The sequence below is a fragment of the Paralichthys olivaceus genome, chromosome 10, assembly GCF_024713975.1.
Source record: "Paralichthys olivaceus isolate ysfri-2021 chromosome 10, ASM2471397v2, whole genome shotgun sequence".
NCBI lineage: Eukaryota > Metazoa > Chordata > Actinopteri > Pleuronectiformes > Paralichthyidae > Paralichthys > Paralichthys olivaceus.
Window position 1 is genome coordinate 10,018,535 of NC_091102.1, and position 27,532 is coordinate 10,046,066.

The 27,532-nt window shown below is 43.2% G+C and overlaps 2 protein-coding genes across 4 annotated transcripts in view; both read left to right on the forward strand.

Moving 5' to 3' along the window:
• Positions 1-184: 184 nt before the first annotated feature.
• LOC109631461 (ras-related protein Rap-2a) lies at positions 185-10,601 on the forward strand. Its single transcript, XM_020090251.2, has 2 exons — positions 185-1,139; positions 8,985-10,601. The coding sequence occupies exons 1-2, from the start codon at positions 826-828 to the stop codon at positions 9,220-9,222; spliced, it is 552 nt and encodes a 183-aa protein (XP_019945810.1). The 5' UTR covers positions 185-825; the 3' UTR covers positions 9,223-10,601.
• A 6,272-nt stretch (positions 10,602-16,873) lies between these two features.
• LOC109631424 (FERM, ARHGEF and pleckstrin domain-containing protein 1) overlaps positions 16,874-27,532 on the forward strand; it is a 52,996-nt gene continuing 42,337 nt past the window's right edge. Inside the window, exons 1-2 of one of the 3 annotated variants that reach the window (XM_020090183.2) lie at positions 16,874-17,331; positions 20,527-20,737. In XM_020090183.2, the coding sequence (XP_019945742.2) occupies positions 20,558-20,737 (180 nt within the window). In that variant the 5' untranslated portion in view covers positions 16,874-17,331; positions 20,527-20,557. The remainder of the gene's footprint in view (positions 17,332-20,526; positions 20,738-27,532) is intronic. The other 2 variants (XR_011244255.1, XM_020090182.2) reach the window with 2 other exon arrangements.

Consider the following 27,532-nt stretch of genomic DNA (forward strand, 5'->3'; position numbering starts at 1 on the left):
CCTCTGGATGTCACTGGGGCAACCGAATGATGGGAATTTTAACACATGAACGGAAACGCAGCCGCTGAACGTCACCGTCTCTGCTCCCATTCAAGGCAGCGAGGAGCAGGGTGGGGGGGGGGGGGGGGTGGCTGTCATTGGACAGCTCGCACATCCGTCCGACTGAGGAGGGAGGGTGGTGGTGTTTTCTTTTTTTTGCCTCAGTACGGGAGCCGAGTGGGGACCGGCTGGTTACGCAGCGGCCGTGGGTCTCCACCCGAGAGTATGGCGGCTGGGATCGCGCAGGAGAGCGGGGGAGAGACGGAGACATGCCCGCGATGGTGAAACGAGAAACAAAGAGATTCGCAAGTTGTTCCAAGAAGCTGTCGAGAGACTTTGAGTTGTTGTTCCTGCGGAGGCCTCACCGGCTGCAGTTCATTGTCAGCTCTAAACCCAGCGTCCTTTCTCCCCCTCGATGGAGCAAGTTTGTTATTTCCTCCTGATGCACAGAGAGGAGTCAGGCTAAGCAGATGAGAACCGGTCCGGTCCACATCATCGGCCAATATTCTCCTCCTCCTCCCCCGGTGCACGTTTGGGACGATCGCGGCGCTCGGATGCTCGTACAGCGGTCAGTGTCTGGCCTGCGTGGGGTAATTTCTACAATGAAATCCGTGTTGGGGGCACCGAGTCTTTGTGCTCTGCCGTAGCCGAGCAGCAAGGCGAGCAGGACCGTGTGCGCGTTTCTTGACAGCCCGTCCGACATGGCCCAGGAGCGGTGATTGTTTTGGGTTCATTTCAATGACGCGCGGACACTTGGCACCTTAACGAGTCGATTTCAAATCCACGATGCGCGAGTACAAAGTGGTGGTCCTGGGCAGCGGCGGGGTCGGGAAGTCCGCCCTCACCGTGCAGTTCGTCACCGGGACGTTCATCGAGAAGTACGACCCGACCATAGAGGATTTCTACCGCAAGGAGATCGAGGTGGACTCCTCGCCGTCTGTGCTGGAGATCCTGGACACCGCCGGCACCGAGCAGTTCGCCTCCATGCGGGACCTCTACATCAAAAACGGCCAGGGGTTCATACTGGTCTACAGCCTTGTCAACCAGCAGAGCTTCCAGGACATAAAGCCGATGAGGGATCAGATCATAAGAGTGAAAAGGTTGGTTGAAAATCAGCAGGGAAACCTATTGTGGCCAAGTAGTTTTGTGTGTTGGATGCTGGAGCTTGTTCTCCGGGCCCTGTAGTTGAGCGATGGGCCTCGGCCCTGCTGTGAGAACTGTGCTTGGATGGAGATGCTGCGAGTCTTCAGGGCAACTCCACACGCCTGTTCTATTTTGGTGCGCCAGGTCTCAGCCTCAGTGGTTGTTGGTAGGCAAAACTGCAGCCCCAGCATCTTTAGAAGTCATGTGTGATCTCCAGAGTGTCCTCAAGTCTCCTCAAACCTTTTAATGTCCCAGTCTAGACGGCTACATCTTAGGGAGGACAGACACCAGCAGTGCTGACCCGTTGGCACCAGTGTGTCCTCAGCCACCGCCTGTGATCTGCCAGTGTCTCCCTGTAGCCGGATGCTGCAACCTCAGTGAAACACCCGACCAGGGGGATACCCAGGATTCACTGCAGCGAGAGCTTCCAGGAGGCACAGCTCAAAAACACAGGGAGGGAGACAGGCAGCACACTGGCTTGAGCTGGGATCCTGCAGAATGGGAGGCCATGTTTTTAATTAACAAGCTGCAGAAGCTCTTTAGGAAGAGCAGCACAACACAAAGTGTGAGATCGTCTGATGTCTGAGCGCTGCTACACGGATGATCCCGATATGAGGTCACCGGAGCGAGCGGCTGATTGATACAGGAGGTTAGCTGAGGCTGCTGCGGGCTTGTGCCGTCATGATATTGGTGTTCAATGTACTGTGCAGATACTCAACTGTATTTTCACCTGGTGACCTGACACCATTGTATAAAACCCTAAATACACAGTGTCATAGCTGCTGCTGGTTAGATAATCATTGGCAATGGGTCAGCTCCAGTTCCTGTTATAATGTGCGGTGCACTGAGCTGTGACTGTGGGTTCATCAGTCACGGTAGGTGTCAGTGGATGAGTTGCAGTCAATTCAAGCGAGTCCAGTGGGCTCCGGAGACACAAAGCAGTCTGATGATGAAGCATATTAAAGTCAGTTTACAGTCACACACACTGTTTACAGACGCAGCTGAAGACTTCAGGTGATGAAGTTGGAACGCGTTCTGGTGTTTTCGCCGGTTTCTGTCGTCTAAAAATACAATTTCACTTTTTTCTCTTTTCCACATGCACCTTACAAACAATCCTATAAATCTGTGGATGAAAGAATGAGGTCAACATGTTTCCCCTGTATGAGTTGAGAATGTGGAGAGGTACTTCCAGTCTACAGTGTGTGTGTGTGTGTCTTATTCCCAATGGGGCCTTCAACCTAGAAACACACAAACCCATAGGGACAAAAAAATCGACGCCCCCATGGGTCCAAACTGTTTTTGGACGATAAAGATATTTTTTTAGGGTTAGAATTCAGTTTTCGTACGGGGTAGGGTTGAATTGAGCGTCTGGATGAGATGGTTAAGGTTAGGGGTCAAAGACTGCATCATGTAGAGCGCCCCCATGGGGATAGTGTGTGTCATAGTAGAAGTGTTTTTATATGTAAATGTGTACATTTGTGCTCACACAGCAGATGCAGCCAGGCTCTTATGTGATTTCACACTGAACACTGAGTCTCTTGCTGCTGCTTTTATTTTCAAAGAGGAGACAAATCAAAGAGCTGATGTGTAAAATACCTCAGCATCCTTCATCTAACATTAGTTTGACCTACCAGCCTGGCATCCAAAACGATTCATTGATCATTTTTGTTTCAAGAAAGGAAAAAGTTTGATCTAATCTAATCTAATTGTTTATGGCCTTTTCAAACATACATGTACGTTTTCAGTACAAACATCCTGAGAGGCTGTTTGTGGATCGTAAACTCAACACAAACAGAGACAACAATGCAGACAAGGAGTGACTAGAAAGAGGGAAAATTCCTTCACCTACGAAGAGAGAGGCTGAAAATGGGACAACAAATCTGACAGAGCAAACAGTTTTAGGTCAAAAGACAACTTACAGACCACGTGTTGAAAGTCTATACTCACACTTATATTTCTAAAATACATTTGACAGCTCTTCAATCAGAATCAATCATCATTTATTTTATTGCTTGTCTTGATTGTTCGTCCGTCTTCGTGGGAAAAACCCTGGTGACCCATCATGTCTGTATCGGCATGCACCCTGGTCACACACTGCGGTGCGTCACTCTCACTCTGACCCCTGTCAGCATCTATCAGCGCCGGCTGTTAGTGGCAGAGCCGGGCTTCAGCCACAGAGGTCGTAGGTGCACATGGTTGCACCCTGGTCCGACCTTGTCACTCCTCAGTTAACTACACCATGGATACATTGTGATTGGTGATTTAAGAAGGCTTTTCAATACAAGTACCATGGTGGGAGGTTAGAGACGAAGATGGAGGTGAAATAATATTTTATGATATAACATTTTACATTTATTGTGGTGCTGATGATGATCCTCTGAGTCAGGCTGCTTAGTACTAATGTCGAGATTTCATTCAGGGCTTTGTCATGTGCCAAATGGCTGAAAAGATTAAGATCACTAAGTGGAGGAGCAGCAATTCACCCTAACAGATCCTCTGTCACCTGTTTGTTTGTCTGTGGTGAAAACCAGACAAAAGAACTGAGCTGAAGTTCAGTGACTGCTGAGTGAACAGCTCGGCTGCTGCAGACGCTGCGACTGGAACCAGATACTTCAGTTAGTTCACCCCCATGTCTTATACACAGAGTTCCCACTTTAAGCACAGTGCGTCTCTAGCTTCTTAACTTCTAGCTTCTTAGAGCTGCTGCAGACTGAGGCTGTGTCTCAAATCACTCTTCAGGTAGTAAACTTACATGTAGTTCACTGTGTACCCAGTATACTCATTGGAGTGGTGCGTGTATTTTGACAGTGATTACTCATACTGATTTCAAATGGATCAGTTTTAGCCTTAAGTATTTTTGCCACTTGTTTTAATAATTTAACTTTCTTGTTTGCGCTCTCGTGTCCTTCCTTGACAAGTTGGAAAATAAAAAACTATTCCTTAAGTGCGTCTTTAGACGTGGCACATTTTCTAATTTCTACTTTCAGCTTGTTAAAGCCGCAAAGCAAAAGTCATGCTGGTTTCACAGTCCAATAAAATACAGAGAGATGTGGTAAAATGGGAGATTCCCAGTATGAATGTGCAGCTGACAAATCTGCAGAAAATTGCAAGTCAACATGAAGCAAAATCTCAAAGGAACGACTCTTGTTAAATCCATGAAACAAAGAACTGAGGGTGTTTTGAGAGCAAAGGGTTATAACTGTTCCTAATAAAGTGCTCAGTGAGTGTAAATGCTGAAGAAAACAAACTGAAACATTATGATGCTGTAACTTAAATTGAAATCTCTGTCTCTCTGATATTAGGCTGCTGGTGACTAGAGTCGATACTGGAATAATATCACTGAGTGTTTGATTTTCAGTCGAGAATGTAGAACGAGTCACTCGGGCCACATTTTTCCATTAAACTTATGAATGAGTCTGTGAACTGTTCAAAGCTTATCCCTCTCCTTTCTCACCACTGTCTAATGAAAAGGGAGTCTGAACACATTTTTGATGCAGTGTGCACTTTGAATTTCAGATTTTCAGCCTTGGACTTTGTAGAGTAAGGGGAGGGATCTGATTCAGTCGGCATAATTGCCCCCAGGGAGCTCGTAGTCGGCTGTATTGTTACCGTAATACATCAGATCCAAGGATGACTGTACAGTCTGTCGGGTTCAGTTCTCATTTATCTCGTCCATTTTGACATTTCATGGCCAGTGTCTCTGTGAATAGCACCAAGGTTTGAGGGAAACGCAAAGTAGGGTATTAGTTGTTATAACCTTCAAGAGAATCTAAAAGAGAGTTGAAGATTCATTTTAAATAGCAGAAATCTTAATGTGGTTGTCATAGCATGTCCATAAAAGACTACCCAGAAGTCCCTTCCTGATCTCTCCGAGTTTTTTCCACTCTCTGACTCAGCTGAATTCTCTCCTCTGGCTGAACTGAAGACCTCCCACAAAAGGGCCGTTGGGAGGAGGCCCATTCGCCCTCCCCTGTCCTGACGACGTCGGCTGGAGTCAAAATCCGAGACTCGTGGGCCGCCGGGCTCAGCCGTCAGTCAGCGAGGCCTCTGTGAGTTGATGCATCATGCATTATAGATAAGGTGTATCTGGGTGAGCTCAGATGGGTGTTTGCGCTCAGAGTGCTCCAGCACGGTCAACGTCAGGCTCATGAGCCGGAGGCTAAAGCGTGACACGTTGCTTGTGCTGTTTGTGTCACGGCACAAACACGGCTATACTCGGTTATTCATTTGTCATTTGAGGCTTGTGTCTACAACCACATAAGCAGCTCTGTGTGTGTTCTGTGTCATGGGCGAGCCTGGCCTGCTTGCATCAGCCACCGTTGGGTCCAGACACAGTGTGGCCAACGCCACAGGAGCCTCTGTATCTGCGGCATTCACCATCTCACACCTCGTGGGACTGCCGGTTTCCTCCTCTGTTATTATGACTATATATAGAACCTCTACTTTGCCACCAGATGTCTTTGTGCTCCTGCTCCTGTTATGATGAGGCCTAAATGAGCAGCTTAACTACAGCAGATCAAACCACATGGGTGTTTGATATGGACTTTACTTGAATTCCTCCTGCTGTGAACAATCAGTCAAATAACTGATTAGTCGGTAGAGAGACAATCAGCATCATCAAGTATTTTAATGATCATTGGGATGATTATAACAAAAATATCATAAATTCATAGGTTCTAGCTTCAGAATTTATTTGGCTTTTGGACTGTAACTGTTAGAAAACAAATTTGCAGACGTCACCATGGGCTCTACGAAGGTCCACATATAAAATCTCAAAAATCCAAATTTCACACACTCAGATATCAGTTCCACCCAAAGTGAATGAGTTCCTCCATGACCCTTCACAAACGGAACATATTTCGATTTTTGACTGTTACTTTGTACCTAACTAATTGGCTCAACAAATTCTACAGAGCAAACTAATAATAGAGAAGAAGATGGAAGATTAATCCTATTTTGGTTTCAACCCCTTGTATTAATGATAATAATGATGATTGACCTGTTATCACTATAGCTCCAAACACAAAGTTCAGGTACTAACCATCTTGAACTTTTATTTTTTTTCCATAATAGGAGACATTTGGACAGGAAAGTGAAACAGCAGGTGATGGTAGATAATTCATGAGATAGTTAGGTGACCACCGGCCTCTGCAAGAGATTTAAAGTGGGAGATTTGAGTTACAACCACTTTGTGGGGCAGCAAAAACACAAACCAAATGGTACCATTACCCCAACTACACCCAGAGCCCCCTGTGGCGTCTCCTAAATGGGCACAGCTATAAAAGTGAAGGGTCTGGCTTTCAATCTGCTCACCGACATCTATGTTTAGGGTTTTTTTCAGTGACGGTGGAAAGGGAATATAAGGTTCTAGATGAGAGCTGCCTACCACCAGCTAGAAGTGCTCCAAAAATAGTTTGGAAAATCACATCCTTACTGTTTTTTATTGACCCCAGGAATGCAGTGTATGATGTTGTAGTTTCTCGTTCAAGTTATCCTTGAAGCTCGAAGGGCAACACACCAAGCAACCTCTGAGATCATCTCCTAAATCCTGGTAGCTCCTTCTCGGCTGGTGAGCCAATCCTGGGAGCAGGAGGGGATTGTGATTAAACTTCACTCTGTATAATATATTCATGACTAGATCAAAGTTGGCTTCCTATTCTCAGCAACTTGAAGCTTATTTAACGCTGAAACCTGCTGCCCCTGGCCTGTAAGCGAGGCTCAGGCGGCCCAACCTGTAAGAAGTTTGACACTTGCGTCTTCTCTCAAACTCATTCCCCATGTAGAACCATAGCGATCAAGAATGAGGATAATGTGTTTTTTCCTCTATAAATAATTTAGAAGTACCTATATTTCATAGAGCAAGGACGGCATTTAAAAACCCCTAATGATGTTGGTGGGTGTTCGGGGGGGAATAACTGGTTAGATGTGGCTCGATGTCGTGGTCAGAGACATTTAAACTCAAACGATGGCTCCAACAGATGGAACACATTCCTTCATACTGATAAGGATAAAAGAAATAACCTGTTGTTTACCAAAGGACGTGAATACGCACAGTTTTATCTCTGTGATGTTTTTGATCTTTATATCTCCTCTGATATGCACAAACGGCCTCAGAGTCTCACCATGTTCCCTAACATCAAAACCGATGTAGCGATTATATCAGTGAAACAACTTCACAGTTGTTCCTCTGAATAATTAGAATGCAGGAGTCTATTAAGTTCAACTGACCCTGCCTGCAGGGTCGACATCTTGTGACCCAGCTCCACGGCACGGAGCTCAAAGCTCAAAAGATTATGGTCACTTCCTGCGCTCTGACCCTCCAGGGGCTCAAAGTTACATTATACTACTCATTTCCTGTTGTATGCAAGGTCAAGGTTTGGACTTAAGCCGTTTTCAGACACAAACTCTGAAAATGTCCAGAGAATTAGGTCCCAGCATTTTACAGAGTTTGCCTTTTACAAATGAAGAATTTAAATGGACAAGGTTGGATGAGTTCATAACAACAGGAATATTTTCTGAACTCTCAGACAGAGTCTTTTATTGTCCCTGCAACATGTTGGTCACCAAAGTTTGAGAATCTCTCTCCAAGTTGACTTCTTGGTCAGCGTCTTCTACGAGATATTTTTATTCTTCCAGTTTCACGTCCGACATTTTCCCACCATATTCTCCCATGGGCTCTCTCAGACATTTTATTAGGATACTGGCAGGAAAGGGTTCTGGGAAATGTCCAGAGGAACTGACTTGAACATGTATGATGTCACATACCGCCCCTCCAGAAGATTTCAGGACGTCAGTGTATATCTAAAAACAGCCCTGGTTTATACATGAAGGTTCAGGGTGGGTGGCATGAAGGTTCAGCATTAAGTGCCTCGCAGCAACAAGGTGCCGTCCTGGTTCTTTATGCGAAGAGCTGCCTCCCACAGTCAAAGAGCCGTCAAAATAGAAACATTTCTTTCAGTTTTGGCCATGGACCCACCCACAGTGAGCCCACATTTTGCACCCAACTGAGCTTTTTGGAAATTCTTTGCCAAGTGGATGATTTTTGAAACAGCCAGGCTGATGTCATGGTGTGAAGTAGCAGAGGAAATGACGCTCTTCAACAAACAGATGTTATGTGATTTGCTAAGAACAGCAATTTTACCGCCAGTTCTCTCTGCAGTCGCTTATTTTTGATTCTCACAAAGACTAACATTCAGAAATGTGAGTGTCCATGTCATTTTCAGGTCTTTCTGCACGGAGTTTGTATGTTCTCCCTGTGTTTGTGTGTGTGTGTGGGGACTCATACTCTGGCGACCTGTCCAGGTTTTCCTCCAACTCTCACCCAGTGTCAGCTGGGATTGGCTCTAGCCCCTCTCAAAGGATCAGCAGCATAGATGATGGATGGATGCTCAGATTAAGGGAATTAATGTCTAACCTTGTGATCAGAGGCCCGGTCAGGTTGCCTCCCTGCCTTTAAGCTCCAAAATGCCCGGCTCACCTAAACAAAGAGAAGCAGGTCAAGAAAATGCTTCAATGAGGTTATGTTGTCAAAAGAGTGTGTTTTAGTAGTCGTCCTATTTCAGTGGGTTTTAATACAAAGGGAAAATTGTGCATTATTAAATAATATCATTAACTGATTTGCTCATGCAAATAGTAAAGGTTTGTGCAGCAGTGCAATTAAAACCTTCTGAAGCATAAAGCAGGTGCCATTGTTGTTCTGAAAGAGTAATTGCCTGTTTAACTGTGAAGGCACAAAGAGAAACGCACTGATTCCATTACTGTTTTTTATTCTGTCGTATTCACACTTCTGTTTCTGCCCTCAGGTACGAGAAGGTTCCCGTCATCCTGGTGGGGAACAAGGTGGACCTGGAGAGCGAGAGGGAGGTATCGTCCAGCGAGGGCCAGGCGCTGGCCGAGGAGTGGGGCTGCCCGTTCATGGAGACGTCGGCCAAGAGCAAAACCATGGTAGACGAACTGTTCGCTGAGATTGTTCGGCAGATGGACTACGCCGCCCAGCCGGACAAGGACGACCCCTGCTGCTCCTCTTGCAATATACAATAACCCCGGGGGCCTCGAGGAAAAAGGGCCAGGGAAAAAAGTCTACTTAGAGGAAGCTACTACGACTACGCCACAGAGAGACACACGCTCAGACATGCACATGCCAATTAAACGGAAGATGAATTCATGGTTGAACGCAATGGATGTTAACTCTATGGAGCATAAAATCTGCAGTGACATGATTATTAGTGATGACATGTGAGTAATGAATACGTTTTGAATGAGGAATGCTGCAAGAGAAATTGATAAACGACAAAAAGGAACATGCCCTCGCCTTATTTTACTTTCCTCAGTTGTTTTTAAACTTTCATCAGCAAAGAATCACCTGTCAGGATCTCTACACTTAAACAATGTGATATGAATGAGTGGATTTTATTTTTCTCCAGGTTTCGTCTGTTTCGCACAAAACACCAACATGCATTTGTTTTCCGTTCCCATGAGTAGCTACTGTTCACTGACCCAATAACAGATTTCTGGGATGTTTTTCAAACAGTATTTTTAATTTGCAGTATGTAAAATAGGAGTTTCTGTTCATCATAGGGCTGAACCAAAGAGGTGAAATGAAAGCACCTCCATTTTCTTACATATATATTTTTTCTTCCTCAGCCGTTAAAAAAAGGAATTGAGAGAAAAAGGTAGATGAGTCAGTGTCTTTCTTCTAACATGAAATTCTTTCCTTTTTTTTCTCACTTTTGAGATTTAATAGTTTAAGTAAAATAACGCAATCACATATGCGATTTTATTTCTTTTTTGGTTTTCCTCTTTAGTACGTCTCTTACAGCAGATTGCAACAAAGACTTCTGATGTCAGTGTTTGAGTCTCTCTACAGTCGATCTCTCCAAACTCCTTTCACAAGATTTAAAGTGAAGATGCCAACATTTGCCATACTTAACATTTTCCTTTTATTTCTCCTCCAGTATCAGTATGAACTGAGCTGCTCAAGAGTTTTCCAATCTCATGTGCTCAGAGTTTTCAAATCAATAGTAAGAACTAGTAACGACAAAGGCGATGATCCTGAGAATAATAAATGGTAGTGTAAATATTTTGTATTGAAAGTGCCAGCTCCTGTGAAGACACTGACTCAACACGTGGAATTGTCAACTGTATGCATGGCTAGTAAACAAAAAAAAAAAGGACTCTAATCGTTCGAGATTAACATCGGCTGTGGAAATGTGCAAACCAAACACACACACACACGTCTGGATCCGGACATTGTCTCAACTGTACATCTACGTTGCCACGGGAACCTGACTCTCCCCGTGTGACCATTTTCATTGTTGATTTTATATTTTTTTATGTGACCATTTACTCTTTATTCCCTCTCTAAATGGTGACGCTGTTACATTTGACACCTAAACAATAAAAGTGCGTTCAACACTCAACCAAGGCTTAAAATGAAGGATTGACATGTTCATCAATATGGTCTTTGAATCAAACTGATTATTTTCTACTTCATTTTAATTACACTACACAATAAGTATGTGGATGTTTCCTCTATATTTCATGCTTTATTATTATTATTAATAGCTTTTTTAAGGGGAAAAAATAACATTTGGACAAAAGACAAGGACAAGAGCAACAAGAATTACAAAGCAAGAAGTTCCTATGGTTGTCTGTTGTTTCCATAATCCCATCAGGTTTCGAACAGTATCTATTGAAACAATTATTATTATAGTGACAATCCACAGGAGTTTCTATTCCTGGTTCTCAGATTTTGCACCGAGACGTTACAAACGTCTCAGGAAATGATTAATCATCTGTGCTAAAGATAACTCGTCTGTTTTCAGCTAATAGACCGCAGCTCCTGTGAGGCCCTTAAAGTGACTAAAACTCATGGGAGAGGCCCAGTTTTACTGTCCACTAGAATATGGACAAACATCCTGGTTCTTTTCTCCTTTTTTAGAAAATACACTTAAAGACAAAAATCCTCTGGGAAAAGAGATTGCGGTGCGGATGTCACAGGAACAGCTTAGAAAGGGGGGGATGGGAAAACTTGATACAGCAATGCAACTTTAATTGACTTTTAATTAATATACTTTCTGTAAACGGTGCCCTCCCAGTTAAACAATGTTTTCACCCAGAAACTCAGGAACAGTTTCATCAACATGAAGGAGAGATTCCTTGGAGCTGTTTACTGGAATTTGGTAAATGGTTTTGAGCTATTGTTAAATGTTACAAACACACACAGAATAATTCAACATAAAAATAAAGAAACGCACATTTAACAACTCTAAATCAACTCAAGCTTGAAAGTGAAGTGAAAAGAGCATTTTTGATCAACCTCGCCTGACAAGCTTTTGTTCAAGACAGATTATATGTAACCAATCTTTGAACTCTCTCAGCCTGTAATTTAAAGTTTGATCTCTGAATCTGATGAAACACAGAACACACTGACTCTGAGCTATCCAGAAATGAGAGAACATGAAGTATAAATAATGAATGTATCATCAGTTTAGATGTCAGGGAGGGTGAGGAACCAAAAATGTGATTCAAAGACAAAAAGATTTTCAGAGATGATTTTTTTAAAAAGATGGCGTCCTTTATGTTTTGTTTCTTGTCCTCTAGTTTGCCTTCAGACTAGTTTTAGGGGTTGTTCTGAATCGCTGATGCAGTGTAGAAATGACCTGATTGAAAAAAAAGTCAGTTAATAGATCCGGAGCCGTGTGTGCCAGCAGCTCCTCTGAGGCGCCTGTCAACATCATCCTCCAGCCACCTGATGAGAGCAAACTGGGGAGGAGCGAGTGTGTGTGTGGTGTGTTTGTGCTCTCCTGCTCGCTGAGGTGCTTTATCCACCCTGATGAGACAGAACCTGATGGTGAGGGGTCTCAGTGGGGTTCATTAGGAGCCAGCCTCCCTGTGGCATCACTCAGTCTTCTGCAGCATAATGTGTTTGTGGTAAATGTGGCACCTTGTTGACCAGTGAGAGAGATTTAATGAGAATGGATTACCAGACTCTTTACAGGAATCAGCCTAATAGCTGTGCAGCCTTATCTCCTGGGCTGTTTCTCTTTTCTTTTTTTTATGTGCACTTCACTTCCCCTCTTTCCTGAAGTCCTTGCAAAGTCATATCAAGAACGACTTTCAAAGATGCCATGCTAGGTATAGCAACGTGAGATTCTGAATCCTCAGCAGGGAACAGGCTGTAAAATAGAAATAAAGTCAGCTTGAAAACAACCCCTGGGGGTTTCACAGCGTAGGTATATGAATTAAATAGTAGGCCCTGACTCATTGTTACCTGTTTTTGACTCCGAGGCACAGACGTTGCAGCTGTGACACAACACATTGTGTTTGTTCCAGCCGAGATCCTCTGCTTCAATATGTCAAATGTCAAGATGAAAGTGTGTGTGTGTGGGGGAGGGCTGCATGAATCACGACAACACCCTCACCCACAGTGCTTTCAGACTGCAGCCTGGGGGTGTACATGAGTGAGCCCATGACAAAAAGGTGCATGTCAACCTTTTGCACTTTTACTCCAGGAGACGAAAGACCACGAGGCCGTCGTCCTGAGGACAGCAGGAACCTGGTGACCCAGGGGTTCGAGGATGAAGGGGATTCCAGTGCACAAACTAAACAAAGGGGCCTTTAAATTACTTTAATCCGCTCATTGATCAGTGGAGCATTAAAGTCTCAATGGTCCAGACAGAGGCTGAAATGTGCAGGAATAAAGCCTTTGTACCTTTGCAGCAGAGAGATAATGTGGAAATCAATAGAGTGGAATGTAAAGAGGAGAATTTGTGCATTAAGAAGAAATGTTTTCACACATTATATCGTCGCGTTCAAGGTTTTGTCACTGTGATAATGTTCATATGTCTGCCGGTAGGAGACAACGTGCTCGTGGCAGAACGCAGAGAGGGACGACAGTGTTTCTTTCTTGTTGTGTACCTTTGCTGGAAGTCACCAACACTGAAGAAAGCCAAGCTGTCATCAGCCCACACGCTCAACCCCCGTCTGATGTTTCACGCCTTTTTATATTGGAAACAATGTTGAAGCGCGGGAGGGAGAAGATGGAACAAACACGACGACCATCAGAAAGCTTAATAACCGGGTGTCATGGCAACCAGATGGCAACACGAGTTGTCAATTTCACAGTCTAATTTGCAGCTGTAACACAGTGTGTGTGTGTGTGTGTGTGTGTGTGTGTGTGTGTGTGTGTGTGTGTGGATACTGAGTTTAAGTAGCATGTCATTTTTTAGGTACTTGTAGTCACTTGTTAGTTTCTGCTAAGTTAGCTGGCGTTGAATAAAATGTTTAGCTTACATGAGCATTATTACATTTTTAATTTTCTTCTCATGTAATTGTTGTAAAACTTTTATTCAAGTACATTTATTTATAAACCTCTTTCTGAAGTAAATAGTCTTCACTGGAAAACCACAACACCATTAGAGGTACTGCTAAACAAACAATATTAATAAAGATCAAAATCAACAAATACCAAATACATATGAATAAGTATATAAACATACTTTCTCACATATACAATACATATATATCTACACAGGCATATCCATGTATGTATATATAAATGAAAGGAAAAACACTTATATATATAAAAACTGACCCTTTAGGTCTTGTAAATGTTTTGTAGCCACATTTAGGTTGTAAAGCTGAAATCTCTGCTCAACGTTTTATAGAAAATCACAAGCTACGAAGGGAATGCACAAGGTATAAAGGGAACAGGAAATAGCCCATACAAACTAGAATGGTAGTAAAGCACATACCTTCGCCAAGGCCCAGCAGTCCCCTTAAATTCAATCAAGCTGCACTGAGGTGTTCACACTCACAGTTATCAGTCTCCTTAATATGCCTGATGGTTTTCATTAAGATCCATGATTTATTCACTAGAAATTGGCGAAAATGTCACAATGTTTAAGAAAGTGAAGAAGAAATTTCCTGGATCTGTCTGTTTATCTGGATCGGCCCCAGAAACGAATGGGTTCTTTCTTTGCAAATACACCAGCCTTCCACCAAGTTTCAAGAAAATCAGTTCACTTTAGTTTTTTGTGATCCAGAATCCTGCTACAAATCACAAGATAATTAAAATATAACCTAGAGGAGAGGTTATAATGAAGTCCAATCTTAAGGACAGCTCACTTTATGTTCTATATGTTCTATATGTATCTTTGTGTTCATCAATGACTGCATCCCTTGTGCTTATTGTAAATGTTTAAGTGATTAAACATCTCCTTTTGTAAAGTTGTTTATTTAAAAGTGTTGTTTCCTATTTTCTGTTCTTCAACCTGAGAAAAACAGGTTTTACAAACAAACCTTCAGGGAGGGAGAGAAGCTGTGAGGGAGCAACTCACAGTTTTGTGTAAAGACGTCTCTGATGGGTATTTGTTTGTTGCACTTACATCTTGATAATTGTGGTGGAATTGTTCTCACACACTCGAGGCCCCAAGCTTTACCATCTGTGCCTATTATCAAGTCTGAAGCTAGGAAGTGAAAAACTAATCTCATGGATTTAGAAAAACAGTGAAAGGATTTTGTGTATTCCTGTACAAGGGATCAGAAAAAAACGAGGAAAAAACACATGACTGAGCTAATAATACATCAAAATAAAAGATAAAGTAGTTTTTGAGAAACACAACCAAATATACAGTAGTGTTCATGTTTGATGACAGGGAATCCCCACTGTGTGTTTCCCTGGAGGAAACCTTATCTATCCCAGCTTATACAATACTATACATCTATCATCGGGGCACTGGATGAGAACAGTTTATCTTCTCCTGTTCTCTTTTACTTTCTTTCTTTTTTTAATGGACTGTGTGATGAGTCTCCCCCCTGCTGGTTTCCTCCTCTTGTGGAGGAGGGGGTCTCGGCAGGAGATCCACAGCGCTCATGTCTGAGGGGAGGAAGTTTCATTCCTAACTCTTGGACGATCTCTTTGTAGAAAAACAGCTTCCCTCCCTCTGCTTGATCAGATTTAACATCCACCCTCCTCCACACGTTAGTTACTGCATGTTTCCAGGGATGAGTTCATATTTTGAGTGGAATAAGAAGTTAGAATCGTGGCTGAGTAGTTCCACATTCAACAAATGCTAGTCTGATAGAACCGATTTATACAGCCTGGCTTTGTGATGTCACAAATCTAAGAAGCCAATCCTGTCAACTTGTGGGTGGGGCTCGGAAGCAGGAAAGCGCTCCAATTAATCTAAACTGCGGCTTCATCCCACAGCCATGCACACTGGGATAAGGGTAATTGGAGACTCTCTGAATCCTGGCCCTGAGATACTCTGGCACCTGTCAGGTGTACCTTACCCAATGTCAGCTGGGTTTGGCAGGGCTTCATGGTTTAGGAGTTGATGTTGGACTTTTCATTTCATCGTGCTCTCCTCCATGTGAACCTTTATCCTCAAATACACTGTGGAAGAAAACAAGAGGCCTAACTTCTGTTTGAAACACTAAAACTTTCTGATCATTGAATGAATAAATAGAACATCTAACAACATGAAGTGTCTCTTCACACTGACTTCATTACATGACTGGATGAGGGGTCACTGAGAACGTGGCACAAAATCTTAAATACTTACATAACTAATCTAAAACAGCATTGTCTCCTGCCTGTTTCCTTTTTCTCTCTTTGCCTCAGTCCCAAATCAGCGCTCGCCGCAGGCCTCCGTAGCTGCCAAGACACAGAGTGTGATTTCTGCTTCTCCAGTCCCACAAAGGTGGAGGACACTTCTCTTCCTGCCAGTGAGAAAGGAGGTGGGCCGGCAGCAGTCATGAAATAAAGACAAGGAAAAAAAGAAAAGCTCCAGCCTTCCACCACACAGCTTGTCTTTCATCCCCGTCCCTTCATGCAGCTACTTACATGGAGGAGTGGGTGATGCGGAGGCGCCAGTCACAGCCAGAGCCCCGGGCCGGCATCCATGATTAAGCAGAAGCAGGGAATAGCAACTGAGTCACCGGAGGAGATAAGCTGCACCTCTGTATGATTACATAAATCAGTTCAAATATCAATTGATCAATCCAGGATTGGAGCCTTCAGAGGGGTGGCCAACTCTGACACATCCCCCTCCCCCCCTCAAAAAAATCTGTTTGCCTCCCTGGAATGTATCTTACTTGAGTGTTGTCATGGAAACAATGTTCAACTCCACAAAACAAAATGAAAGTTTGATTGATTCATTCATTTGTTCTTTGTATGAATCCCATGTTACCTGCATGGGGGTTCTCTTCCTCCCACAGGTCATTCCAAACAGATTGGACTTTAAACTGATCATACATGTCAACATGAGAGCGAATGGTTGTTTGTCTCTGTATGTTGACCCTGTGATACACTGATGATCTGTGCAGGGTGCACCCCCATGTCTCACCCAATGCCAGCTGGGATTTGGTGTGGGTATGTACTCTACTGAGTCCCATTCTTGTTGGCATTTGCACCTACTTTGAATATATATTACTACTAATAATACTACTACTACTAATAATAATAATAATAATAATAAAAGTAACACTAGTAGTAGTAATGGTAATTAATGAATATAGAAAACAATGATCATTATTATTAGTAGTAATATTATAATTATGGACTAGAGTTATTCCTACAGTTGGTCGCTAGATGGTGCTGTTGCTCCATGTGTCTCCCCGGTGCAACTGAGCAGAAGGTGGAGGTGCTGCACCTCCTTCATTGTCTGAGCGGAGGCACCGGGAGTGGATCCGCCGCTCGCCTCACTCTAATCCCGTCTCTCTGCACGGCTCACACGCTCAGTCGTCCGCCATGGCGACCGCAGAAAGCCTCCTCCTCCTCCTCCTCTCCTGCACCATCTGAAAAACTCCTCCGGGATCCTCTATTCCTCCTCTTCTCTTCTCTGGACGTGGATGTGACTTCCTCTCGCAGCCTGGACACACAAACGCGTGGATATTAAAAGAAAAAAAAACACCGCATTTCCAGAGAAGCGTGTTGAAGAATCTCGCAGCCAAGTCCTCCCCTGTCTTCCCCCGGCTCGTGTGCTCCTGAAGGGGAAGTGATTCAACTTGTTTGAGGAGATTAGGGATAAGTCCCGGGAGTATCTTTGCCCTGTTGTTCCTTGTGATCCTGTGGATTTCGAAGGACTGGAAACAACTATCACCCTGTGTGTGTGTGTGTGTGGACACATCTACATTGTGCAGTAAGTAAGTGTCCTGTGTGTCCTTGCATTGCACATGATTGATCTCACTCAGGCTGCGTGGATGTGAGCAGACGCTGCGGTGGTTGTGAAAAAGCTTTAACGTCGTCGGGGAACGTGCATTTAAATCATATGTATGTGACAGTGTGGTTTCCAGAGGCTGCTCAGGTGAGTGCATGCATCAGTGCGTTAATGTCACGTCTCCTGTACAGGCTGATCATGTCCTGCAGGATTACAGCAGCCTGCTCTATTAACCCACATTACATGAGTGCTGAGAACACCTTGGTGCCAAGACTGCGTGAGGTGAGGATTCACCCATTCCCCCCCCTGCATGTTCTCCAGAGGCTGAACCCTGGCGGCTGTCATTCCTCTTCCCTCCCATGCACACATGTCACGCTGCCAATAATACACTGGGAACCTGTATTGATTCATACACAGCCAGCCACACCCAGGTGTCAGTGTCTGTGTGCTGCAGATTGAATTGAGCTTGAGTTTTTGGAGGTTTTCCTGCAGGTAGAGAGACAGCTGCCTGTATCAGCCCCCCTCCCACCAGCCTCTGGCCCTTCAGCTGTCACTAAAGGCTTCCAGCTGCTGCAGCACTGGGCCTACATTGAGGGGGCCCCGTGCACACAGAGGAGCCACTGTTACCAGCCTGTGAGCCAGCAGTCACAGCCCCTTGTTGCACTCTTGTGGGGAATTTCAAGCAAACAAGTTCAAAAGCAGGGCAGGTTTACTTGGAGCAACACTCAGGGGTCTGTCAATGTCCTTCTGGTATTGCAGCCACACTGGGAAGGGGGTGTGTTGTATGTCACACCCTGGGAACAAGGTGCCAGCTGTACTACCGGTGCCTTATTTATGTGTTTGTTTGGACCAGAGCTACCTATTGAGAGGTGCACGCAGACCTGGGCTCATGACTAGTTGATTCATGATCCCCTGGTGCAGGGGAGGAGACATGTGGGCTGAAATAATCACTGTCTACTCTTTCACTGGCCTCTGTTTCACTGCTGCTTTGTTTGAAGAGTGTCCAGTTACGTGGTGTGCAGGTCATATAAGGCATGAGTTTACAGACTGCACAAGAGACACTTGCCAATAATCAAGGGCCAGGGAGTGATGACTGTAGGGATCAAATGTCGCCAACGACTGGGCCCTGAATTGAAAAATCGTCCTCTTTTCCATTCACGCCCGCGGTGACAGCATCGAGGTCTGGTTTCCATCAACCCAAGGGAGTGTGAGTGTGCACTTCAGCTGGAAAACTCCAACATCTCGCACCCACTGCTGATGACAGTGCTCAGGCAGGTGCAAATAGTGAAATATGCTCCCTAAGCTCAGTGGCTTTGTGGTCAGGGTTGAACAACATCTAAAGTTACGAATGAGATCACAAAACTGAAAGTAAAACGCTGCCATTTGTGTAATTAAAACTCATATTCCACATTTCATGATAAGTTAAATTACAGATTGCTCTTAAGTTAGAAAAATGAGGAATAAGATTAAAAAGATAGCCCTAGGTTGTAGTGCTGAAATGTCTCTTGAAGAATGAATGAAAACGATCTTTAGTTGCAACCCCACTTATCACAACCGCTCCAGGTGCAGTGTTTTCCAGGAACTTTTCAGGGTGCCTCTCCTATGAGCGTCAAACAAACCGTCATCACACAAACTGTCCTCGGCCTATTTTCTCCTTGCACTTTGCCAGATTGCATTATCCACTCCTTTTCCAAATGCCTTATTCAGCTCTCAGCTTAAACTTGGCAGCAGTCACTCACCTCTGCGGTGCCTGAACAACTGCCCACTGGCTCCACTACCCCGATGAACCACTTGGTGAGGTCTCAGGATGACATCAGCCTGCTGGAATGTGCAATGAAAAGAGAATTAAGCAGGACAGCACGGCCTGGAGGGATCGGGTTGTGGATACATGGGGGGGGGGAGTAGAGAGTGTCCTGCTCATGTGTCAACCCACAAAGAATGAGTCCTTGACTTTGTCCAAACAGTCCTTCACCTGAGACAATAACAGACGCTGTGGGACTGTGCAGATTGGTCCACCTTGGCCTGTAATGGAATATTAGATGGGACCATCCATAGCTGGATGTGATTGGGCAGTGGTTCCCTATATTTATTTATCAGATGTATCCCTACAGTTGTGTCAGATTAACGTTTATTTATTAATTTCAAGCATTATCCATTACTTTGAGCTACTTTCCATTATCCATCACTCAAAGCAAACGATTTAAGTAGTTTCCGTTCCATCAGTTTTAGTTGTAGCTAGCTAAATTTACCCAATAGCTATCCATTATCTTTAGTGAATTATTTAAATTGTGGGCTACTTTAAGATAGCCTTTTAAACCATGTACCCATTATCTTTGGGATTTCAGTTTTTTAGCCATTATGCTACATTATCTAGTTTAATGTTAAACTGTCAAAATGTTTATTCAATTTCTCCCTTATTTTGATAAGCTACTGTGCTTTAGTTAACGCTGAGTATCGATATCTCTCAGCTTTCCATTTCAACCATTATCCATTACGTCTAGCTAACTGTATAGACCTCTGTCAGTCTGAATGTGTGATGTTTTATTGCCAAATCAATATGTGGATACAAGTAAGAATAAATATACAGTAGTTGGGCTCAAGACACAGATACATCTACACACAGTAGTTTGTATTCTCTGTTAATGCATTTTACACTTTGCTCTTGAATTAGTCAAATTTACCACTCAGTCAGTTTGACTTGATCCTCTTGAGACCTGTTAAAACTAAATATGTCTGTGGCACTGTGCGTCTTTGGCCCTAATGCTTTGCTTTTACGACTTCCCAAATCAATTGTGATCATATTGACTATTTGATTTTACACTCTGGCCTTGTGACTCGTTTGTCAAATCAAATTATGCCTCCCCGTTTTCTGCTTTGAAACCAAGAACACGCTTGGATCTTTACAGTAATTGGTTCTCCCACAGGCAGGAATTATCAGCTATTAGTGGGGAACGTGCAAATACTGCGTTTGCAATTACTCTGTTGGCGTGACACAGAGGGTTGTGCAGTCTGTCCTCTGGGCCATGATGGATTCATTGTATTTCAACTTCTGCACCTTCGATGCTCTATAAGAAGACGTTTCTTACTACTGGGATCATTTTTACTGCATTTTCTTGTGTTCTTGTGCAGGTGATTGAGTGTGTGAACACATTTTTGTATCTCTGACTTTATTTTGTCTCAGCATCTCTGCAGGCTGAGCAGTGCAGTGTACCATGGTGGAGCCTGACCCAGAACAAATGGCGTCTGGAGCAGGGCAGCGTCTCGGAGCCCCAGAGACTCTTGGCATCAGTACGTTGGACCCCGGGCACAGACCTCCGGCCATGCCCCCCGGACGACATGTTACCATCAGGGTCCGTATGTTGGATGACACAGAGGAGCTCTTTGACATCTCGGTGAGTTGTTATTGCTATCATCTCAGTGGGAATACTAATGCCAGAAGGGGACTTTTAATTATTGCACAATAGCCAAGAAGCTTTTCCCATTTTCGTCATAGGAGCAGCAGCAGTCGGGTAACAGGTTGGCATGGCAACTGCATGATGGTGAATACATGGATGAGACTAGAATTTATCTCATAGTATCAAGGTTCTTCCAGTTTATTGTGGTTGTATATTCTGATAATTGCTTTACAATATCAAACAATCTTAAACTTGTGCTTCTGCTATTGCAACGCACGTTTTCTCCCACTGTGTCCTCCTGACAACCTTTAAGATTTTCTTTGGAAACCGTGGACAAGACACAACAATCCTTCAAATATTTTTGGAATAAGACGGTTTTCTTTTTGAATTCCATTCCTAATGTCAGAATTCAAAGGATTAACTTTCTCATTACAGACATCTAAATATAGACACTGGTGTAATCCATTTGCACAGATTATGTGACAAAGGATTACATAATCAGAGCTAAAAATAGATACTGATAGTTAATTACCTATTATTTTATTAGCTTCAAACCTCAAATCCAAATTTAGAAATGTCTCAAAGCCCTAGAAACTGAATATTGTTTCTAATTTCTGTGGAAATTCTAAAAAAGCAGAAAAAATACATGAAGTAGTAGAAGATGATAAGATAAGTCTGCACACTTCCCCCCTGGATTCCTCTGAACTTGGTGGAGCATGTGAAAAGACAGTTATTTGTCTTCGAAAAAAAGAACTAGCCATCTTCTGTGACCACAATCTGTCCAGCCCACACATGAGCAGGATCAGTAGATTGAGGAACGTGGAGGTGGATTGGTGATGGAGGGAAACGGATACAGCAGCAGTCACAGGGGACTCATTTAATGTGTATGAATGGGGTTTGGCAGTAAAGCTCTGCAGCTTTACTGCCAGTTAGAGAGTGTGAAGTGCAGGGTAGAAGATGTGCCCTTCTGGCTGTTTCCCAAGGCACTAAGGGTAAATGTTGTTCAAAGCTAGCCGCAGAGCTCCCTGTGCATGACTGCTAATCTTTCTAGTGGTATCATGTGTTGTACTAAATACTTAAGGCTCGCTTGACTCTCACATTGAGATCCCATTTGATTGGCCTCATTTAGACTACACGTTTGTGTGTATGCTCTGGGTTAGGTGAGGCATTCAAGCCTCATTTGTTTTTGTTTAACAAGACAATTCTTGGGAATGTGCACACACTCAAGAGTTTGCAAGACAGTATGCGTATGTGCTGCCTCTGCCTTTGACTTTTCTAACATTAGAACAACTGTTTGCCAATTCTCGCCTTTAAAAAGTCATCATCATCCAGCAGTGATGCCCACATCTGATACCAGGTAGAGCAGATGGAGAAGGGAATCAAGCTTGTGGTCAAATACAGTCGTCAAACTGAGTTTCGTAATCATACAGTAGCTTTTTATAGAGTTGTATGACGCTCTCACACTTATCTGGTTTGGTCCGGACCTTCTGACTGAATGGACCATGGTTAAGTTAACTAATTAACTAAAAGAGGTGGTCTCAGTCCAGAACAAACTGAACCATGGTTCCGTTTATTTTCAGAGTGAAAAAACTCTTTTTGAATAGATCAGCATAAAATGGAGTTGCCCAGGCTCACAGCTTGCCCCTTCGCCTCTGATGATGTGATATTGGAATGATAAGGTGCAAACTACTGTCGTGTACCCCAACTGAAGTGGGTGATGCTGGTTGTAATACCAAAATGATATTGAAGTTGCAACAAAATCAATAAGATAAAGTGAACTTGACGAATTGACAAAACACCTACATCAGCTGATGCTTGTCTACAAACCAGTTAATACCAAGTACAGGTAGATGCAGCTCAGGTATGTGATGACAACAAGTCGTACATATGTCATACAAAAGTCTTCAGCATGCTTCCTAAACTGAGACACCAAAACTAACCAGATCAGATATTAACAATGTAACAGAGACACTATGGATTGGACCTTGGTCTGGACTTTCAGGTTTGAAAACACCCTCAGAATCAGTCAACCAAACAGCAGCTCTGACACTGGGACAAACACAGTGGAACTTGGAGCTGCTTTTGAACAAATGTTGCACCAGAAATGTGACACATATGTGACCCTGGCTCTGATGCATCGCTGGGCTTTAACAGATGCCAGAATGGTTTGGTTCTTTAAAGATTATACTAGATAAAAGTTTTGGCGCTGCAACAGGCAAGATGCTGCTCAGGAGAGGGTAAAAATAAACCCTCCGGTAACAGAGAGCTTTATTCATGCTCAATTTAACACACATTTTATCCTCTATCTATCCCAAGTCAGCATTTGAGATATAAATCTCAGTGGGCTTGATATTGTTTTTGCCCAGAGGTATCCAAGGACACATTTTCCTGACTCATGAGCTCACATTCCAAGGTGGAAAATCTGTTATCGGAACAAAATCTCTGCAACACGTGAAACTTGGTCAAGTTTTTAGATTTAGCTCAGAGATACAGTTGATTCATTTCTTGTATTAAATTAAAGTACTCTTTGCTGGGTACTTAAAGGGTCAATGTGTAGAATTTAGTGACATCTAGTGGTGAAGTGTCATGTTGCAGCTGAATACCCCTCACTTCACCCTCCCCTTCCAAACATGAAAAAGAACCTGTGGTAGCCTTCGGTTTAGTTTGTCCTGTCTGGACTACTGTAAAAAACATTGCAGGCTCCGTAGAGAGGACCCCTTAATGTAAATATAAAGTATTTAAATATAAAGAGTATTTTCTATGGTAAAGAAAACTACAATTCATATAATTTAGATGAAACAAACTCGTGAAAACATCATGAGGATTATTCTACATTAAATTTCTGCTAATAGTTCCCTTTCACCTAAATCTTACACACTGGACCTTTAAAGCTTCTGATGACAAAGTAGATATATCACATTCCAAATGTATCCTGTTGATGAAGACGCATCCCTTTTGAAGGTATAGTTACCCCTCAAGAATTTGACTTGGCAAGGGTGTATGGAAGGAGGTTTTTTTTTCTTAACCCAGTATTATCCCCTAAAATCTCATCTTTTATTGGAGCACCTGAGAGAGAAGATACAAAAAACACACATCAACATAGCTCAGAACCTGCATCTGATCTCTTAATCTCTCCCCCTGCAGCGGTGGGGTGAGATAACTGCACGGTCTACAACACACAACTGTCAAGCAATTATCCAGTCTTTGTTTTTTGCAACCAGAACATAGGGCATCGTTCAAGAAGTAGCGGTTAATCTCACATGTTTTTGTAGTTCAAGGGAGGAGGTAGGACTTTTCTTTTCAGTTTTCTCTTTGGGAAAACATAAAACGTTCCGTCCTCACCCTGTCACCGATACTGGAGGCTTCAGAGGGGTAAGTTTTCACCTCAGCGGGCAAAGTATCAGATGGTTGAGAAACAAAAAGGGGCCATCGAGCCATCTCGTGGGTCACATACCATGCTGTGGCCCACTTAGCACTCTGGTTGTGAACACACTTGTGTTGATGCTGATGATTTCTGGCTCCACAAACCTGGATGACGCTGGGCTGGCAATGATTTTAGAAAGCTCACAAAAAAGCTCTCTGATTGCACCTATTTATTATTGATTTTTAAGGAATTTTTTTCAAGTTGACATCGGAGGCTTGCTTCTGCCTATTTTACTCGTGCAGAGTTCAGTAGAGCAGGAAATCCAGACTGCAGCCGCCCGTCTGTCTCGCAGTCCTCAGGCTAACACACACCAGCACTGTCTGTGCCGATGTTTTGATGCTTATGTTTGCTGATGGCTGGTGGACGCTCTGCAAAAGTTGCCAGTGAAGAGAGTGACTGTAGCATGGATTCAGGGGTTAGAAGAAGGGGGATGGGGTGATATGTGGAAGAGCAGAGAGAAGGAGGGAGGGACAGAGGGAGGGGAGTAATGCTCATTCCTGTGAATCTAGGAAACATGCTCCATTAGCCAAACCTTATTGGTAAAAGACCAACAAATATGACCTAATATGGAATGTCCGGCTTCTCATTCAGTCCTGACACGAGACAGACAGACTCTTAACATTAGGAATTCAGACACATACTGTGTTTCTCACTTTACACTTCTGCTCCGATTCGACCTCTCTCCCCATAATGAGGCTCTGAGGACTGCAGTCTGTCCTCCCCAGCCATCCCTTTATCCATTACAGTCACGGTTCAGCCCCAGTAAAAGACTACTGTGAAAAGGAATTCATTAATTACAAACCCATATGCTTTCCATATGAGATTGTTACTCAGCACTGTCTCATTATACCACTCTGCATTAGTTTTACTGTCTTACCCACTAATACAATCACCAGCAAGTGAATATACATGCACAAATAAAATAAACTGAAATGATAGTCATGACATTATGCACATTCATGGTCCTTGAGGATGAACCCTAATGATTTTGATGACTCCCTTTTTCCCATGAAGTTCACTATTAGAAAATGTTCTAGCAGCTGCTGGATGCATGGCTAGAGAATTTGGTTCACTCACGATAAATCACAGTAAAAATGGTAATACACTGACTTCCCTTAATCAAAAATGTCACTTATACAGTGAAATATCTTGGAATATCTGTTGTATGGATACTGAGGACAGTGAATCAAAATGACATAAACCTCAGCTGTGCATAGTGTTTAGTTTTAAGATGTTAAATATCAGCATTTAAGCATTGTCATTGTGAAGCTAACGTTTAGCTCAAAGCACCACTGTAACTAAGTCAAGCATGGCTAACGTGGCGCTGGACTCTTGGTAGGGCACCTTCACCCAGTGGTGTGTCGCACCAAGCTCAACTCAGGCCTCTGCTAGTTTCAAACCAAAGCTCTCATATTTTTCCATCTAGACATCATTACTAAATAGCAAATGCACTTGTGCCTATTTGAATCCCTTCTGCAGAGCTCCTAAAGTGAGTATTGTTGATTCTTGGTATCTTGAGGCAGCAGAAAACGATTGACAAAAACCTGGACTGAAGTAGAAGACATCACTATTTTAATCGTTATTTTAATGGAGCTTTATCTTCATAGTAACGTGGGCCGAGGCAGGTACACAACACCCATACACACAAACAGGAACGTGCAGCAGTAATGATGAATGAAATTGGATAATTATTTGAACAGTCAAGGAAGTACACAAAGGTATTTAAACCAAACAGCCCTGTTTCCTCTACAGAGAGCCCTTCTGTTTTACTGCCTAGCAATTTGCCGAGGTGCAAACGCACTTGGATTTTAAATAGAATGGGAGATGGTTCTCTTATTGCATGTCATGCTTAAAACACACCAGTGGCTAATTGAGGCCTTGTCTACACTACTGCTGATATTTATGGAATTATTATTTCCTCCCTGGTTTTCAAACCAAGTCAAGCTATTTTTGACATTCCCTTAATGCACTTCGCTCCATGTGCCTTAGATTGTAAAAATTGTCTTGTTTCTCTGTCAAGACTGTTCGTTATTAACACCAGAACAAAAAGGGAAATGTTCTTGCATTGTTTTGTGAACACAGCTCGCAGCTGGTGGGGAGCATCGGTGCTGCATGTGGGGTTGATACACTCAGCATCAGCTGTTGATTAGTGAGTTCAGAACACAAATGAGTGGATACAGATAAACATGTTTTTGGTCATCCAATTTGTACTCAGTCAGTGTTGCTCTGTAATAATCCATAATTTTAACATATGTATAATACTCTGCAGATACAAGAAAACATGGACGCCTATAATCCTCAAATCTTGAATACACATGCATATGCAATGCTCAGGTTGGAGGTCGACCCTCTGAGTCACAGTATTAGCTGCAGACTTCATTTGACCGGGTGTAATTCATCTCTTACTGAGAAGATGACCGTGCTGTCCATGATCTCAGTGCATCCTTCTCACGGTTGGAGCCACAGTTTATCACTCCCATTATCAACATTGGTCACAGCAGAGCAAATACAGACATGCACAGAGTGAGATATGACATGCAGCAGCTTGACTACATGTTTTTTGGCTTCGAATGCTTGTAACCAGTTAAATTGAAACAAATTGTGAGTACACAAAATGAGATCTGATGCACAAGGAAGATTCCCCATAGCCAACTGTATGGCAGGTTTTCACAGAGCCAGAGTTCACAGCTGGGACCACCCGGGCTAACAGGGGCCTGCTTTAGAGCAAAACTCTCACACCAGTCCAGAGGGCTTAACATCACCCCTCCGCTCGCTGCTCTTTTCCCTGTATTCTGCTGTCAGCCATTCATTGTAATGGCAAACAATTAGAGTGGCTCCAGTGTGCCTCGCTTTCAGCTGAATTGCAATGAGGTCCTGACTTAATGAGTAGAAACATGATGAAGGGCTTCTTTCAGCTCTGTCTTCAGCTGAGTGGTTCTTCAGCGACAGAGTGACCAGCAGTTCAGAGGGGAACTGGGCTGTTTCTGCTTTATCCCCTCCTGTGAATCAATGATCAGATACGCATGGAGGGTGGGTGGCACCAATCTGAACAACAATTATAGTTGGATGCAACAACTGACATTACTTTACAAAACAATAAAACAACATGCACCCATGTGTTGATTGCAGAGGGGTTAGTTCAGGAACCTTGGTTATATTGCTGCTGAAATATTGCTTCATAAAATACACATCTTGCACTAACTAAATAGAATACTGATTTTGGAATTTTGCATGTGTTATAGTGTTAGTTTGATATGAAAATATAGTAAATATAGTAAATACATTAGGTTGGTTATCAATGCACACACCACGGATATTTTTCATCACCGCAGAAACATTGGTAAAAGGTTCAGTGACACTGATTTAAA